This window comes from Leiobunum rupestre, chromosome 7 (genome assembly GCF_980474605.1).
Source record: "Leiobunum rupestre chromosome 7, qqLeiRupe1.1.hap1, whole genome shotgun sequence".
NCBI classification, from domain to species: domain Eukaryota; kingdom Metazoa; phylum Arthropoda; class Arachnida; order Opiliones; family Sclerosomatidae; genus Leiobunum; species Leiobunum rupestre.
Genome location: NC_143390.1, coordinates 11,822,955 through 11,841,649, shown reverse-complemented (window position 1 = coordinate 11,841,649; position 18,695 = coordinate 11,822,955). Strand labels below are relative to the sequence as shown.

Here is an 18,695-nt window from a genome sequence, read left to right as displayed (position 1 = left end):
CTGGTATGGAAACTTGCGCAGAAATATTCCTTGGTAAAAAGAAACTTCTATTGTGTCTCAATTGGTTGAAATTATTACAGTTTTTTGTGTTTCAATAGGAAGGAATTATAACAATCTATTGTGTCTCAATTGGTAGAAATAATTACAGTCTGTTGTGTCTCAATTGGTAGAAATAATTACAGTCTGTTGTGTCTCAATTGGTAGAAATAATTACAGTCTGTTGTGTCTCAATAATTGGTAGAAATAATTACAATCTACTGTGTATCAATTGGAAGAAATAATTACAACCTGTTGTGTTTCAATTGCTAGAAATAATTACAACATATTGTGCTTCAATTGGCATTTAATTAATGAAAATCAAATAAGTTGTTAATCTTGCTGCCTTCCATAGCCAGAAATTTCCAGGGCGTAAGCTAATTCCTCCAGTACCTCCGGATTTTCCACAGCCCCGGTAGCCTATTTGGAAAATTTGCATTATCAGAAGTTTATAATGAACCCTGATTATAGGTTTTGACTGGCGGACGTACACATTTAAAACGGCCAAAAAAATAGTGCGTCGATAAACTAGCATTTTTCATATTCTTAGCGGGTGCGCGATAAACAATGCAACGATAGTTGTTGCAAAAACTCCTAATCATTGAGGACATTTTTCAACAATTACTTCATTGAGGCTTAATGAAGTAATACTTCAAACTAGCAGACGACGGAGTATACCTTTTCAAGGCCAACGAATAATATTGGGCTCGAATTTGTCAGTCCTCTCTCATGAAGTTAATTATTTGGTCTTTGAAAAGGATGTTGCACAAATAGGGAGTTAAATACTTCCCTGCAGAGCTGCCGAGAGCGGGCCCAGGCCCCGGTAAAATTTAAGTTCCGTGACCAAAGAGAGCCATTACTACTTTACTTTAAAGTTATACTATTTCGGGGAGAAACCCGAGACAAATAAACCTGGGTTGCAGGGCCGGATTAACCAATAGACCAAATAGGCCTGGGCCTAGGGCACCAAGCCTACAAGGGGCACCAAAAGGGTTCGAAAAAAATAAAAGTACAAAACTTTAATCATTTGCTTTTCACAAAATATTTTTCGGAGTAATTTTAGTAAATGCGTCCACCCCTATGAACTGAAAACGTTTGATTGTCACATTCTCTGACGGACTGCTGTCTAGCCCCTGACGACATACTAAATCTGGCAGCAAAATGAATTTTCCTTCCATTTCTCAATTATTGAAAGGGGACACCAAAATTAACTTGGGCCTAGGGCCCCATAAAGTCTTAATCCGGCCCTGCTGGGTTGTTCAAAAACGGGCCCCGGTAATTTGTTCCTTCTTCCTCCCTCTCGTGTGGGGGCTACTTCCCACCCGCAAAGGAGGTTTATTACAAACTTCTGACATTACCGTGTCCGAGGGTCTATAAATACCTGTGGTAGCTCTCCTTGGCCCAGGGATCTAACGCTGGGCCTGTGTATTTTGCCTGTTCTGGTTCTGGGAAGTTCCTTTACAGCTATGGCTTTCCCAAAAGTGACCGCTTCCCCGAAGTGTTCCGACAGCATCTCGACAATCTCCGTTGAAACCGTGACTATTTCTTTATTGGTACCTTAATGAAGACATATATTCTGTGAATACACGCGCTGAAGGCTATCCCAAACGTCTTTTACCATTTTTGACCACGAACAACGTAACTGGTACTTCCTTAAGTATTAAATGTGGAGTCGAAATGACAACGCATTCCGCAACATCCGGATGTTTCAGCACTATCTGTAAAGGAAAGTTTTAAGTTGTCTAGTGGACAAATTTATAGTTAGCCGCCTTGCAGCTTTTTAAAGGGAGACGGCCAAGCTTTTCCAAATATCGCCTTATTTGCGTATCAAAAGATCAACAAGACGTTGAATATACTTACACGTACCTTATTTTGTCTTGAAAAAATAGTTTTTGGCCTAAGAAGTTAAAATGCAAAATAACGCCAAGTATTTGGGTTTGAATTTTCGCCGCCATCTTAGGTGTATCGCCAGCGTCAGCAGCACCTTAGTGAGCGATTTGCGAACTATCCTAACTTTTAAAATCGAGCAATTTAGGCTTTGGTCTCGTATAATTGGAACGCACCACGCGTGCGAAACAAATCTTTCGCGTCTTCAGCAGCGCGCGCTTTTATGTTGTTTTTCTGTCTCACCGACTTCTCACCAGTAGTCGCGGCGGACGCGCGCTTTTCAATTTCCCAAATTTCGTTATTTTATTAAAAATTAACCACTTATTATTTTTATGTGGTTTTAGTTTTTAAGGGGTTATAGGGCTATCTAACTGGTTAAAGCTTGACCGTTCCCCTTTAAATCAGAACAGGTTTACTTTTCAAAAACCATATAGTACATTTTTGGAGCAGTTTTCTTTTCAAAAGGGTGGTCTCTGGGACCAGATTGTTAATTCTAAATTATTAATTATTTTAAAATCTTTGGTTCCAAATTTCAAGGACCAGTTAATAGATGAAGATAGTCAAAACCCAATAAATTTATTACGCTAGTTTGTAGCCAAATTTAACCTTAGCAAACAGTCTCCGATCTCCGAGACCTTAGATCAAATATTCAGTTCGAAACCAGTCAAGAGATCTTCGTGTGAACCAAAAAACCTTCTCCGCTACCTTTTAGAACTATATACAGGGAACAACCAGATCTTTAGTGAAAAGTGAAAACAGTTTTCCACTGGAAACTGGTGACCTGAAGTTCGTAAACTACAATTTTCAGTGGAGATATGGTAGTAAACGTTTCACATACTTATGTCTCTCAAAATGTTGATATACTTGTATTTAACTTAGCGTATTTGTTGTTAACCTACACTTAAAAAATAATAATCAGCTAGGCTAATACCCAAGGCACAACCTTAAGCCCAAGTCATCGAGCGACTTTTAAAGCCTTTAATTAAGGTGGCCGGGTTACAATGCGTAGGAGGGTGGTGGCAAGCACTTCATGCCACACGAGCCAACAGCTCCCTACACTAACTAATCCAAACTCGGCGAAAAACTATAGGCCTAGAGACTCTGAACAAGGAATTGACTTAATCAGCAACCAGTGAAATTGGGAACCGTTGATGCGATAAGTCACTTCTTTGATCGTGATTTAAAAAATACCACTTTGCCGTCAGGGGTCAGCAGTTGATCGAAAACGTATTTCCGAGATGGTTTAGAGTCAGGCCCTATATGGGGGGGGGGGGGCGCCAGGTGATGCTCAGCGCCCTCAAATGAATACTTGAGCATCCCCAACCCAACCAACCAAACAAAATCGATTGCTCAAAGGAGAGCTACATCACAATTTAATTTTAGTAAATATTTAAAACGTTTTTACTAAAGTTTTGGAAAAAATTGTTTTCGCGCGTTTAAATATTTCAATTGAAGAAATACCGTACTAGCCAATCAAATCGACTGATATAACATATAAACAACAATTTATGGGCTACACCAGGATTCACGAAATAGAGGAAAGTTATTGGACTACAACAAGGGTAAACATTCATAGGTCTGCAGTTCATGCTTACTATTTCATCGACGTGTTAAAGAAAACTATTATCTTAAAAATAACAAAATAAAGCCAATATTTATATTTCAGGAGTGGGAGTTAAAAATTACTTTTAGTATCAAGGCATTGGCACCCCCAAATAAATTTGAGCACCCCCGAGTTTTGGCGGCTGGTTACGGGCCTGTTTAGAGGCTTGTATTCACTACGGCATAAACGACGGGGATCGTCTACGCACAAAAATCGCCGTTTGGACTAACAGAAACTAAAACCAGCCCTTCTCACCTCTTCTACGGCCTGGGCGGCCAAATAAACGCTGGCGTGTTTCATGATGTCGTCCGCTCGACATGACACGAACAAATCTCCCTTTTCGTTCAAGTATCCTTCGTCTTTGGTGTCGTAAAAACCCTAGGAAAAGAAAGATGTATATAGTTACTATAGATGACCTGGTTCTAGGAAATCCCACTATAATACCGGGTAGTCGACGAAATAGGAGGTTTTGCATTTCTGGTGATCCCCGAACAGGGATATGAGGCATCCTGGAGGTAATGGCAGTCTATATGCGCGGATATAATGATGTGATGGCCATCGTCAATCCAATTACAATGTTATAACGCCATACCTGATTAAAATTCTGCCCGTTTCGTTCGGTTTCGCTTCCGTGTTATCCGGCCTCATGATGACCACTGAGAAAGTAATTCAGTTAGTCCAGTTAGAACTATTCGTTGAAGATTAAAACGATCTCTTACGAGATACGTATCCACCAAGGTTCATAATGGAACTTGAAACCATTGAATTGGGAATAATACTGCTAGAATTACAATTACGATTTCGGTTGCCATGGTTACGCGGGACCTATTCTGATAAGACTGTACGAAATTCATCTTTATAATTAGGCGGTAGCGCCATCTATATTTTGTAAAGTTATATGGCTAAAAATAAATAATAAAGCTAACTCACCGTAACTGGAGTTAAAAAGGATCGTGTTGACAGAATAAAATTATTTTTAAACAACTTCAAAGGTTTGTTTGTTACGAGTAATCATACATTTGAATTTCGCATCAGATTCGCGAAAAAAATTCAATTGCAATATAGTTGCCACCACTAGAGACAGATGCCGCCACGGTAGAATGATAAAGTTGATATAGTCTCCATATTGAACGAAATTGGTCCCGCACCAGCCAGAATTAGTTGTACCTCTATTTATTCCCAACTCAATGCTTGAAACACCTTATAACTTTCGCAAGATTGAGGCAGTTTAAAATGACAAAACTGTGCATTTATACACCGCATCATGGTTCTAAATATACGGTGTACGTTACTACGCCTAACTATGTAAAATATTTAAATTACACTCATTTTAATTTATGAATTTTGCTTCGCACTGTTTTCTTCTTCCGAAACATATTTAAAGCCACCTGTATTATGATAAGGCCCTTGTTATTAGAGATGGCAATGAATCTATACGATTCCTCGGAAAAACGACTTTACTGGAGGGCGTGGTGCTATCTATTAATGGCAAAGGAAGTTAAAATTCAAAATAGCGAAACGATAACGTCGTCAGAGAACGAAATATAATTAGACAACTTATACTCTACTTAGTGGACTTTAACTTTTATATATATCCCATATAAAATATATTGTTAAAAATTACTATAGTTGAAGCTATTATCAAATTTAAAAAACGAGCCAATCAACGCGAGGGGTACTTTTATGTCCCGCCTTTTGGGTCAAAATGTAGCTATAAGTATCTTGTTTTGATTTCGACGCTAGCGAAATCTGTTGAAAAAAGAGCTAGTACACGTCGAGCCGAAACTTGCTTTAAGTACTTATGCTATTAGTTAAAAATCAAATGATTGTTACCATCGAATCCTGGAAAAATTGCTGAAGAGTAAACAATTTTTTTGGTTTTCTTGGTTGAACCGTGGTACATCGCCGCGGCAATGTATCCCCCGCATTCTACAAACACGAAATCCGGAATCATTGAGGATACACCTATTTGTAAGTACATCCACTTTACCCGTTTGTCCGTAGGCGTTGAACAGAGCTACGTTGAAGGTTTTGGCAGTCCATTCTAAAGTGCTACTGTCCGTTTTCTCTCCACCGTAAAACAACTGTTGAAGTCTAATGGGGACACCAGTAACTCCATTAGTATTCATTTACCCTTCAATATCGTCTAAAATCAAAAGTAAGAATAGGGAGAAAGTCCTCAGGGGTAAACGGTAAAATCCCCATGCCTGTTGACAAGGGTGTTGAAACATCAACATTTTTTAACATTGCTTTGGCCCTACTTATTTACTCATTTACTTATAATCATAGCATTGTTCGACTAATTTTTGTAACGGCCATATCTTGTATTTTTACCTCTCCGATTGTCTGTGTGTCTGTCCTGCGAACGCGTTCGCATTTTCCGTGCAAAGCTTAATCATTGCGTACGCAGTTTCTCGAAATCTCTGCGTTCGCAGTTGCTAGGACTGTCGAAGGGTTGGCAAAACCACCGTGCGACGGTGAGCGTTAACGGATTAATTTGCGGTTGGGTTTGGTTTGGATGGTTTTTTCTCGTTAACGCTCACCGACAGTATTAACTCAGTTTGATTGGATATTTCGTTATTGTAATGTTTATGTGTAAGGTGGAATGTTGAGTTTGTGTTATGACGGTTGTGGGAGTTGAGTTTGTTGTGTTATGACGGTTGCGGGTGTTGAGTCTGTTGTTTTTGTTCGTACGGGCGTTTTCACTTCAACTTGTTCTTATTGACTTTTGGGACGGACCGAGTGCTGAGTGTTATGGCAACCTCCCAACGTCCAATGGCAGGGTTTCCACCAATTGTTCACGGTATTCGTCTTAGTAACAATTTGAGATTTATTGGCGCCGACCGGGAATCGCACCCGGGTCTGCTGCGTGCAAGAGATTTACTCTAACCACTTAGCCCCCGACGCTTGTTAAGCAATGGTGTTTTTCTAAAACAGCTTTGGCGAAAGTGTTTTAAGCAGTTTTAAAGTCAATTTTTCCTGTACCATTTTATTTTTTTTGATATGTAAATTGTCAAATGTGGAAATTGATCAATTTGTAGTTAAATATGATCGTCGTCAGGAATCGAACCCGGGGTACATTCTTATGACGCGGACGTTACCGATGAGCCATTGACATCTACATCTCTAAAGTTTAAATACCAGTAAAACTGGGATAAAAATAAATGTAATATTTGTTTGGGTGGAAAGATTATAAACACCTTACGTAGATGTTTATTTTGTTTTTGTTTCTGTTACATTAATGTTTGATATTGCATTGGGTGTAGTATAACGTTACTTCTGCGTATTTTGAATGTGTGTGACGTTGAGACAAGGCTAACTTTGTTAAAGCTTTGTTATAAATAAAATGTTTCAATGTATTTAGCATCACATTGTTTTATAACTTGGCCATTAGCTTGAAAATCTTTAAGCCGCAACCTGATACATTTTAGATGCACAGAGAATTGGCGCCATTTTACTAGCGCACAGCTCGCGTAGGAATATCACTCTTAGCGGAAGAGTATATTAATGGTTTTTAAAGTCTACATTTTTTACGTATGAAATTTTAAATGTCAAATCTTGTTTTAGCGCAGTCAGCAGATATAAGAGGGTTAAAGGGTAGAACCTTTGGGTGATCGACTTTGTTAGTTTTTTGTTATTTATTTACGGGTGTTATTATCGTCTTAAACATAGTTGTAATAATGCATAGGCGTTTATTTAACGTTTATTGATATACGAGCTGTCGTTTAGTCAAGTGGCTCTATGTGCTTTGCTGATGGTAACGTTTTTGCTTCTTGTTAATACATTTGGTGTGGATATTTGGATATCTACTATTCCTAATGCAGTCATTGATTTCCTGGGTGTGCGAGTCATTATATGATATTGGAAATTGGACGGCATTGGTCTTTTTCATGCGGTATGTGTCACAACGTCAACTGGAAGTCTATGAGTCGTCCACTACCAGTTGTCGAATATAGCTATTCTACGGTATCTTCATCAAGGGCGAGTGTTGAAATAAAATGAGCGTTAAAGATGTGGCAACTATTTCGTAAGTGAGAAAAATACAAATTCCCTCTGTAGATATTTATTTCATTAAAATTTGCTTCGTATTATATTCAACTGATAAACTTGTACTGTTAATAGGGTTAAATTCAATTGTGCATTGTTTTAGTACGTCTAACGTACTGTTGTAACTACTTAATTTATAATATTCTGAATAAATTATAATCGGTTGTTTCGTCTCAATTATTTTAATTATAATTAAAATTTTATACCAGGCGGGATAGAACCGGGATTACGGTTTTAGTAAATAACTCTGAATTGCGGAGATCTATCTTTAAGGGTCATCTCGAGAAATTAATACCTTTAGGGACCATTCTTCCGAGGAGAGGTATATTTTGGCTTGCCAACTTGTTTATTTGACTCAATTGTATAATGTAAGCCTTATTTCTTTAAACCAGATAAAATATAACCCCTGAAGCATTATATTTTTATACTTGACCCCATGCCTATTTTCGTTATTTCTTCATAAAGATCAACAAGCACGTTTCCAAGAATTCAGTAAATATCAGTAAACCAGCTAGTGTTACCACAAGAGGTTGCTTAATATTACAAAACTAAGCTTGTAAATGCTTGCGGAACTACATTTTAAAGTTTTACTCGTTTTGTTTTAATATTTTAAAATATATGAGATTTAAATTTTAAGTATTCAAAGTACAATAATTATTTATAGGTTATTACAAAATGTAGTGGTGAACAAAAAAGTTCGGCAGTACCCATTATTGCTTTCTACGTGATTCATAAAATCACTGAAAAATAACTAAAAACCATTTGTTAATATTGTCCAAACGGGTGGTCCTCGTGTACCACACTATCGATTAAATTATTTGTTCAAACAGTAATAATTTAAAATGGTTTTCGTGTTTCCTCCAAATATTTGCAATTATGAGGGTACAAATATACGCATTGTACCAACAACTGAAATCTGGGGTACCATGCAGCCCTGTATCCCCCTATTCCGCAGCTACTGCTAAATTCTTACCCAGTAGCATCTAGAAGAGCGCAATTATTGAAGTAATGGGGCGAATTGTTGACATAAGCTACTTGGTTTTAGAGCTCAATGAAATCATAGTATCTAGGAGCAACAAACACAAGGTGAACGCAGCTAGCCTTTAAACATGCTTACGCAGTGTTGTGTACAAATTTCATTGGACGAACCTTTACGCTGAACGTTTTACGGGCGGGGGGCAGACAATTTCCAAATTTTCCCCTTCCGACGGCAGCAGGCGCTAAACCGTCTAACCAATGAAAACTGTACGCAAGAAAATCCACGACTTTTGAAGGGTTACGTTCTCCTTGTGTTGGGTGCTGTGTTTGTTGCTCCTAGATAGTACTAACCTCAGTGGGAGCTATAATTTGTGGTCAAACAAAGACTTTATCCTTTTATTTACTTTTGGTAAAATTACTTACGAGTCGAGATTGTATCGGGACGCCACTTGTCCATCTGGGTCCTGAGAGAAGCGATTTGGTTTACAGATTCACCTTCTAACTAACTCAATTTAAGTTACCATTTGTCTAAGAAGCTTAAAGACACCAGAGCGCACCATCGACTGAGTCACTTTGTTTTCTTGAATCAGTCTGTACAAAGCGTTTGGATCGCTACTTAGAAGTGGATCGCCCTGTAAGAAATTCACTATGTAGATTTCGTGAACTGCCATCTAGGTGCAACAAACTCAAGGGGAACGCACGTAACCTTTAAACACGCTAACGCGGTGTTGCGTACAAATTTCATTGGACGAGCCTTTACGCTGAACGTTTTACGGGCGGGGTGGGGGGAGACAATTTCCGAATTTTCCCCTTTGCGGCTGCAGGAGGCGCTATAGCGTCTAACCAATGAAAACTGTACACAAGAAAATGCACAACTTCTGACGGGTTGTGTTCTCCTTGTGTGGGGTGCTGTATTGGTTGCTCCTAGCTTCCATGGGAAAAACATCAAGAAGGTTGAATTTTTGCCGTTCCTACCTTCATTTCATAAATTGTAATTTTCAACCGATCTTGGGGGGGAGCAATTACATTAGGTCCACTCCCAAAAAAATTCACCCTCCCGGTTAATATGACCCTGTCGAGGTAAAATCAAGAAATTTTGTGGAAAGATCAGTGCACACCCAGTTCCCAATATTCTTTGGTCAAAAATCATCCAGCAACCTAACCTTAACTTAACCTAAATTTTACCTAAACCTAACCTTACCCTAAACCTAACCTGAATCTTAACCTGAACCTTAACCTACACCTAACCCCAACCTAAACCTAAACCTTAGCCTAAACCTAACCTAACTTTAACCGTAACCTCGACCTAAGCCTAACCTATAACCTCTCTATAAAAAGATCTTGATCAAATATTTTAGATGTTCTTATGAGCGTTAAGTACGCCCCCTCTCTCTCTCTCTCTCTCTCTTTTCATTCCTAGATATGATCTCCCAATCCTCTCTTTGTGGAATATTGCTGCCCAGAGAATCATTAAAAGACCTCGGTAATAGTTAGTGTAGGGAGCTGTTGGTTCGCCTGGCGTGAAGGGATTTACACCCCTCTTACGCAATATAACGCAGCCACCTTGAATTAATAATAATCAGCTAGACTAATACCCAAGGCGCCAGCCTAGTCCCAAGTCATCTAGATTCTTTTAATGCCTAGATTCCAGGTGGCCGGGTGAAATTGCGTGTAAGTGTGGTGGCAAGCCCTTCATGCCACGCTAGCCAACATTTCCCTACACTAAAGGCCTTTTCACACGAGCCAACTTTTGGATCCAACTTGAGTTGAGTCAACTAGTTGGTTCGTGTGAATAAAAGTTCGATGAGTTGATCCACCAAAAATGTACGCGAGAAAAAATGGATCACTGATCCATTTTTGCTGACTCAGCATTTTGATTTAAAAATATTATATTAATATCTTAACTATTACCGTTAACCACTGCCAGGTTTTATAGAAATGACTCCGGGAGAGTAGTAGCTCCGAGGTTTTACACGACCTGATGATTTGAAGGCAATAAAAGTCGCTAGATGGCTTGGGCCTTAGGCATTAGCCTAGCTGATTATTATTACGTTCCTCAAGGTACAACGATTGAAGCGCTCACCTCGTAGAAGACCGTTTTGAGTCGTTTAATCATGGGTCCGTAAATGAGAAAAGCGTGGCTGGCGATCCAGCCCAGGTTGGTCGTCATGTAATACACTTGGTTACTGACATCGGCGCCTATTAGGATCGAACTGAGGTATAAAGAATAATTCATATTTATATTTGCACGTGAGCATCCAATACGATCGTAAGAACTTACAAGTCGGTGACCATTCTGGCGCTGAATGAACCTACAGCGTGGACTATAGCCTAATGGAAAATGGTGATTATTAATTCGTGCTTAGGGAGTCGAAGGGATCAGTTTACTTTGGGCTCTCCCGTTGAACCGGATGTGTAGATAATGAAAATGGGTTCGTTGGATTCCATCGGGACGCAGTCTAGTTTCGGTTTGGCCTTTTGAACGACTGTTTGCCAATCGATGTCTCTTCCCTCCACCATATTTACCTGACGTAACGGTCACATTTGCGTTACTTTTCGACATTTATATCATTCTTAAAACATTACCAGGGATATTCAACTTTAGTAGGTGGGATTACTGAAGCTTTAGGATAGCGCCCGTAAGTCAGACTTGCCTTCCACCAATAGCCGATACTATAAAGTAAATTTGGTCTTAACCAGCTTGTTAAAATGGGAAAACAAAATCACGTGACTAACTTTTCACAGCCAACTTCGATTCGGTAACTCGTGTAAATAGTTGGCCGTGCGACGTTAAAGAAAAAAAAATTCCATTCAGATACTGCAGACAACTAATTAACTTACACTTTTCTATTACAAAATGTTTTAAATAATAAATCGTTCAAAATTTAAACCACCATTAGCAAAATAAAACGAATAATAGTTCGTATTTCTTAGTGTAGATGGCGCTGCAGTTCTCACAAAGTCACATGACTACCATCTTTTCAGCCCCCCCTGGACTTTATAGATTCGCCTATTCCCCCGTTTTCGTTATGGCAAGGTGACGTTATCTAGCTTAATTTTATCGAATAAAGATAACCATAATTTTAAATAAATATTTTCTGAAAATATGTATTTTCTAAGTTACGATAATAAATAAATTTCATTAAATTATTTTCATAATTAATCGACCGTACCATTGTTTGCTTAATTTTTTCACGCAATTTTATTTGCAATAGAGGGCGCTGTTGACAAATCAACAAGAAATATCCTCCTTCATCCTAGTATATAGCGTGGTAATCCAACCTTCAAAAACTTGAATAACCCTGACATTACCTTTAATTGAGGACGTTTCCAAACGAGTAGATTCTTTGGTTTATGCTTCGTTTGGTCGAGGGCTTCGTCTAGTATGGCTTTGTAGTCGACCCATCCGTTAGCGTGGTAGCCCGCCGTACCCACTAAAATCACTTTTGGCTGTTCTCAAGTAATTTTTTTACTTCAAACAACTGAACTTGGTTTTCACTAGCGTTTAAAATCGAGCGTTTTTCGTTACGTAAAATATTTGGATTTGCCAAAATTGATAAAAACGTAGCAATTTTTGCCGGCTATAGTTGAAAAGGAAGTTTTACGTTCATACATTGATAAACTTTTTAAGATTTTACTTGCGTAAGAAAAAACGCGCCATTTCGAGCACTGTACGCGAAACTGAGGTTTATATTGATACTAATAATAAAATTTTAGTCTGGGACTATGACTCTAGAAAATGACATGATACTTCTCAAGGACTGTAAACAAATATTATTGTACTAGAGCCTAATTACCAGCATCAGATTGCACCTAGTAACCTCGTGCAGTGAAAGAGTTCAGTTAGTTTCTATGAATCTCAAACTTGTACAGAGTTTTCAATCCATTTCTAATCATTTTTGCAATTATTACAAGTTTTTCATTCTGAAATGTTTTAGGTGAAACTAATGACGTCGTTAAATACTTTTTATGCCGCTAGGTAGTGCGAGTGTGCGACATTAGATTTGACACGGACAGGTAGTGATAAATATATTTATCAATATATTTTTAAAGCAATATGCAACGGTTACAAATCCCGTTTTAGTTTGTCCATGATCAACCACTGTCAAGGTCATAGTCTCAGACATTTAGTAGGTTATTTTATCGAGAATGTATTTATTTCTGCTCAGGGAGAAAGACTATCCGAAACACGACAGAAATCTTTCGTCGTGTTCGAGAATCTTTCCGAAGACGCGTCCAGCCTTGCCTACACGCCAATGGGGGGCCGTTTCGAACAACTTTTGTAAATACAATGATCAATGTAATGTTGTTAGGCAGTACATGTAACCTCTGAGAAACCATAAAAAAAAAGAAATTAATATTTTACTGTGTCTCTTGGTAATTTAAATCACGTTGTCATTATTTTAAATCGTAACCCTAACATATTTCTATATAAGTTTTTTCTTTATAAGTTTTTGCTAGTAGAAATTTTTATTCACTTATCTCATAAGACGTTTTTACTCCTTGTTACGCAAAGAACACGAATTTCTACCCATACCCAACTTTTATTTCTGGGGACATCTTGATAAATTGGTACGCAAGACTGAAGTCCGCAACATTGAGGACCTACGACAACGCATTATCGATCGCTGTGAACTATTCGCGACCGAAAGGGGTCTAATTACGTCAAGCGTCTGCTTAAGTTCTAACTTGCTAGCTTTCACAATGCATTAAATTTGACCTCCGACGAGTAGTTCCGCCCGCCGTCGTTAGGGAGCGCAACCATAGTTATCGGGCGCGAATACGTAGCACGCCTCGAAATTGTATGTTCCCCGTAAAATAAAGTCTTATTGGATTTGCTTTAATGATAATATTATTTATATGTTTATTTATGAGAGATTTCGCTGTACTGCTGATGTCATTCGCTTAAAACGCGCCGATTGTTGAAAAGACGGGAAGGGGGTGAAATTCGCCATTTAGAGGGTTATTAAAACAACTACATCGAGAAAATATGATTTTACATCGTTAGACACAAAAGTTTGTGCCATGATGCGGCTTGTGGAAAATATCCATCATCCTATTTATCATTCTGCTAATTGACTTCTTGCTAATTGTCAGTGAAATATAGACTCGTACGTTCTCAGTCGCCTTAATGACTTCTTACTAATAGGCGCTAAATTAGGGTTGAAATAAAACCGGCTCTTTTAAAAATTAAAAAATCCAGTATGGTTAAAACCAGTTGTAACCGGTGGTTTAAAACTGTTAAAACCACTAACAAAAACAATGCTCAAATTGCTTATATCTAGCCCTCATTACTTCGAAAATGCTCAAATTTACCGATTTCAAAATGAAGTTTTTGCGCGTGACAGTACCTTTACATTGTGAGGTATAGCAGGCTTATTTACCTGCTTTATACCCTAACATGGCGGCGTAATTTAAGATCCCCCAATTGCTTATATCTAGCTCTCATTACTTACGACAAAAAGTGAAGGTTAAGTTTTAGTTTCGTTTTGGAATAAAAAATGCAGAAAATAATATTCTGCATTTTTTATTCTGCATTCTATTTATAACTACTATTTTAAATTTTCAATATTTCTAATAGTTCTTTTTATAAAATAACTTTGGCCATCTTGTTGAAATGTTGCCTCCCCGGTTCAGCTGTGGATCCGTTTTCTCTCCCAATAAAGAGCTTATGAACTCATTCCTAGGCATTGGCTGAACTATTCCAGGGCAACATTTCAACAAGTTGGGCAAGCGCGAAGGCATTTTATAAAATCAACTATTCATTTCTCAATATTTTTTTAATAAAAAAAGGGGTTTTAGCCATGGATTATTTTAAACCACCAAAAAATCCATGGTTCAAACTTGGTTGGTTCTTTCCAACCCTGGCTTAAATTCAGTGCCGTCTTTCCCATTGGGCAAATAGGGCACTGCCCTAGGGCCCCAAGATTCTGGAGGGCCCCATTTTCAACTTTTGTAAGGCAAATTATTAAAATTATTTAACTATCTAAAACATGTCTTTTCGTGATATTTTTTATTTGAACCAATATTTGTAAATTAGGGCAACGATGAGCTTCGCATTGGAGGTTAAGAAATTGTCTGGAATTATTAGGGGCCCCGCTTATCACTTTGCCCTGGGGCCCCCAATCATCTAAAGACGGCCCTGCTTAAATTCAACATCTTCAAGTACATCACAAAGAAGAAATAAATCCTAGAGCCAGGACCTGCAAGTTACTGCTTGTTGAAATAATGGAAATTTTTCCCCTGTAAACAGAACGTCGTGTTTTTGCTAAGTCAAAAAAGCTACCCCGTTAAAAGGAAACACTTGTTGCATACCGTCAAGGTTGGTAAAATCGTGCAGGCGTACCTTACAGGTGAAACGTTTCCATTATTTTAACAAGCACTATATAATCAGAAACTTTCAGGTCCTGGTTCACGGAAATATTACTTCTTGGAGATATTTTATTAAAGCGTCTATTGCCGGACAAAGATAGACTCGTACGTTCTCAGTAGGTGGTCTGAGGTCAGACACCGGGTGGTTTTGAGTTTGAAGCTAACGGAGTAACGCTAAAATTCGTATCAACATTCCGTCATTCTCCCTAAGCGAAAATGCATTCTTGATATGTTTTATTTTTGATAAAACTGACTTTAGCATGGTCGATTCTGATGGCCAGATCTTGGGCGGGTAGTCCACTGGGCATGCAACAGTGTATCGCGCCTAACCGACAACTGGCGAGCATGGCGAAACCCCCTTGGACAATCATGGGCATATAGATCATGATTAGATCCCCTTTTTTGACACCCAATTCTTGAAGCAGTCCTGCCAGCCGGCTCACCTAAGAGCGTTTAGATCAGGTCTTATTGCAAATTCCATTTGGCACCTCAGTGGGTCTCACCTCGTCGTGAATTTGATTGAACGTGTAGACAGTCCTGGTTTCCGTGACGGGACTGTCGAAGTACAAGATTTCCGTTTGCCCGTAGCCTTCTTCAATGTGTTTGTCAACGCAGTTGTAGCACATGTTCGTTTCTCCGCCGGAAAACCTTCAACAATATTTCATTTAAAATATTTCTCATTATTTTATCATAAGCCTATCATAGGGTCCCCATAAGCAAAGGTCTAGGCCAAATGTTTGACAATAACCTCGTTATTAAGAGGTAGGTATTCAAAATCTGCACCTCCTAGTGGTATTTATTTTTCAACTGTGAGATTTAGACGCGTTTTGTGTGGCATTTATCAACCCGAACGTGGCTGCTCAATACAAGAGAATATTTGAGATGTAGAAATTTTGAAAACGAAGATGGCGCTACTGCCCTATCGTCGTAAGTTAATTTTCTTATCTCCAGGACAACGCCGTTAACATGGGCCCCTATGGTAGACCTTTGCTTATGGGGACATTATGATAGGCTTATGATTTTATGATAAGTTACGTAATAACAATAAGTATGAAAATATAACGTTTCATCTGTACTGTTTTGCTAAATGAATAACTCAAACGTAAAGAATATAGACGCATTCACATATTGCCTACAGGGAAATATGCAAAAAGGGGCGAAATCCACCCGAGGTACCTTCCTATTTAATAATGTTTGAGATAGATGGCGACACTATAAAGTTTATGAAAAATAAACTTTTTTAAAAAGTTATTAATTAATTACTAAATTATAGTACTTTAAATTCTTATTAAAAATATATAATTTTTGTAATTTACATAAACAATTAATTTTAACAGAAGTTAACACTCTCCGCCATAGATGGCACTATAGTACGATTTTAAATTATCCAATCAGGGAAGAGAATTTGGTATTTTAAATCTCGACAAAACCGTTCTCCACTAAAACCTGAAAACCTTCAACCAATCGTTGAAAATCAAAATTATGACGTCATGCTGCTGTCAGAGCGCCATCTACTAACAAATAACGCCATCACCACGTTACCCCGGATGAATATTACCCCTTTAAAGTCGTCTTTGACCCTTAAAAATTGTAAATCGATCTATAAAATATTTAATTGGGTTAATTACCAACAAGTACATTGTCTGTTTGTACCGTCGTCCGTCGAGTGACTAACTGACTCACGAAGACGCGTAATATTTCTGACTATCGATGGTAGCGACCTCTCTTAATAGTCCTATTAATTACTAAAACACTGCAGAGTCCTCCTATTGTTTTAACGTAAATTTTCTGACCGACCCTTTTTTCAACATTGATACTCTCACACAGTTCCGACTTGGACTCGCAACCGAACTGTGTAGACACTATGGACTATATATGTGCCTCGATATGTGCGCAATAACCCTGAAAATCATTTCGATGATAATTTTTGCTAATTGACGGCTTTTAAAATTCATTTTGCGCGTGAAAATACCTCTACATGTTATGGTCAAAAAAGCACGCAAAGAAGGCTGTGTGCCCAAGACATGTACCTGCAGTGTCGCGCGCTAACACGTCAATTGTCACACTTATCGCTTTTATTTTCTTTAGTTAAAATACGCGAAAAGACAGAAACGTTCGTAATAAAAAGGGGGCCAAAATCTAAACCCTAACAAATTTAAAGTAATGATAAATTTACTTTAACCTATCGTACATTTCATTCTCCACCTATAGAGTGCTTTCGTCTGATACGATTTTGAAAACATGTAACGTCACAGCTGTAGTGTTAATAGTGGCCGCCATGACAGTTACCTTTTTTTATCAATAGGCAAATTACAATGGTGACGTCATGAGTTTCGAATTGAAAGCACTCTATTTGGCTTTCCGTTTTCTAATTTTTAATGTTTAGACTTAGCGGTACTGATTAGCTCCAACTAGGGCGAAACCGGTCTACCACTGGAAATTCTAATTCCAATTTAATTTGAATTTGACTCGAAGATCTATTTGGTCCGAGTTTCGCGTTTTAGGTTTAGCCTTTGGGCTCCTTTTTACTATGGACTTTTCTACCTTTTCGCGTATTTGAATTGCATTATAGTCCATAGGTGGTTTTTATTCACTTTTACGGTATTTATGATTTCATTTAATTCGTTGGTAGTTACCATTTGGTGATCGGGGCGTCGGAGAGGTCGCACACCAGGTCCCACTTTTTGCTCCAGGTTAATTTTTCTGCGGCCTCAGTCCAGAATTCTTCTCTGTTCTGCAAGGATTTCTGTCGCCATTTCTTCAATTCGATTCTCTTCTCCTCGAACAAGTCGTCCATGTCAGTTCGATCCCGATTCTAATTATTCAAGCGACCAGGTCTTTTAATTGCCTCGCGGGCGATTTAGTTATCGTATCGAGCGACTTCGGGGAAGCGCGTATTCGTTAGAATTAAATCTACGAAAGGATATCCTACTTAGCTCGTTGGCTGATGTCGCCAGAGGCCTGAAGATGCACTCTTCAAACGCGTATCTTTCCTTTGGCGATAACGAGGCTCTGATCTTTGGAGCGGATCGAGCGTAGCGAGCGAGGATCCTTCGTTATCGGCTCAAATGTACCGGCGTTTATCAAAGGCTAAGAATCTATTTATTTATACTTACACTATAAGAAATTGGGGTGTTGATTCAAACCGTTTTAACACTATTTGTACACTTTTTCATGAGTCGAAATTTGACACTGCTAGGGGCGTTTTATTACACAAATCAAACCCCAAGATTTTTGTCAAAAAATACGGTGTTAAAAATGAGATTTAAAACTCCTTTTCCACACTATTTAAACACTATTTAAACCTTCTTTGTTTGTGACACAAAATATTTCCAATAATCGTGTAATAACACACCTTTAAATAGTCATTTTGCAACTTGTAAGCTTTAAATCACACCTTTAAAGGCGTTAATACACCCATTTCAAGAGTAAAATCACACCCGTGAAGGAGTTAAAAGTAACCTTTAGAGGTGTAAATAAGCCATTTTAAAGAATAAAATAACACTCTTAAAGGTGTAAATTCGCACTTTAAATATAAAAATTGTACCTGATGGGAGTTGAATCACACCTCTAGAGGTGTAAATAGGTTCGTATAAAGAGTAAAATCATACTTTTAAAGGTGTAAAATCAAACTTTTAAAGGTGTAAAATCAGACTTTTACAGGTGTAAAATCACACTTTTAAAGGTGTAAAATCACACTTTTAAAGGTGTAAAATCAGACTTTTAAAGGTGTAAAATCACACTTTTAAAGGTGTAAAATCACAATTTTAAA

General features: G+C 38.1%; 1 protein-coding gene across 1 annotated transcript; it reads right to left on the bottom strand.

Moving 5' to 3' along the window:
- Window positions 1-325: 325 nt before the first annotated feature.
- Window positions 326-17,898, bottom strand: LOC149934444 (acyl-CoA synthetase short-chain family member 3, mitochondrial-like). Its single transcript, XM_090153257.1, has 17 exons — window positions 17,560-17,898; window positions 15,427-15,571; window positions 15,178-15,366; window positions 11,864-12,001; window positions 10,940-11,077; window positions 10,833-10,882; window positions 10,635-10,764; window positions 9,073-9,183; window positions 8,975-9,015; window positions 5,517-5,620; window positions 5,360-5,455; window positions 4,119-4,182; window positions 3,971-4,052; window positions 3,782-3,904; window positions 1,655-1,754; window positions 1,418-1,593; window positions 326-456 (listed from the first exon to the last, which is right to left on the bottom strand). The coding sequence occupies exons 1-17, from the start codon at window positions 17,718-17,720 to the stop codon at window positions 370-372; spliced, it is 1,935 nt and encodes a 644-aa protein (XP_090009383.1). The 5' UTR covers window positions 17,721-17,898; the 3' UTR covers window positions 326-369.
- Window positions 17,899-18,695: the final 797 nt, after the last annotated feature.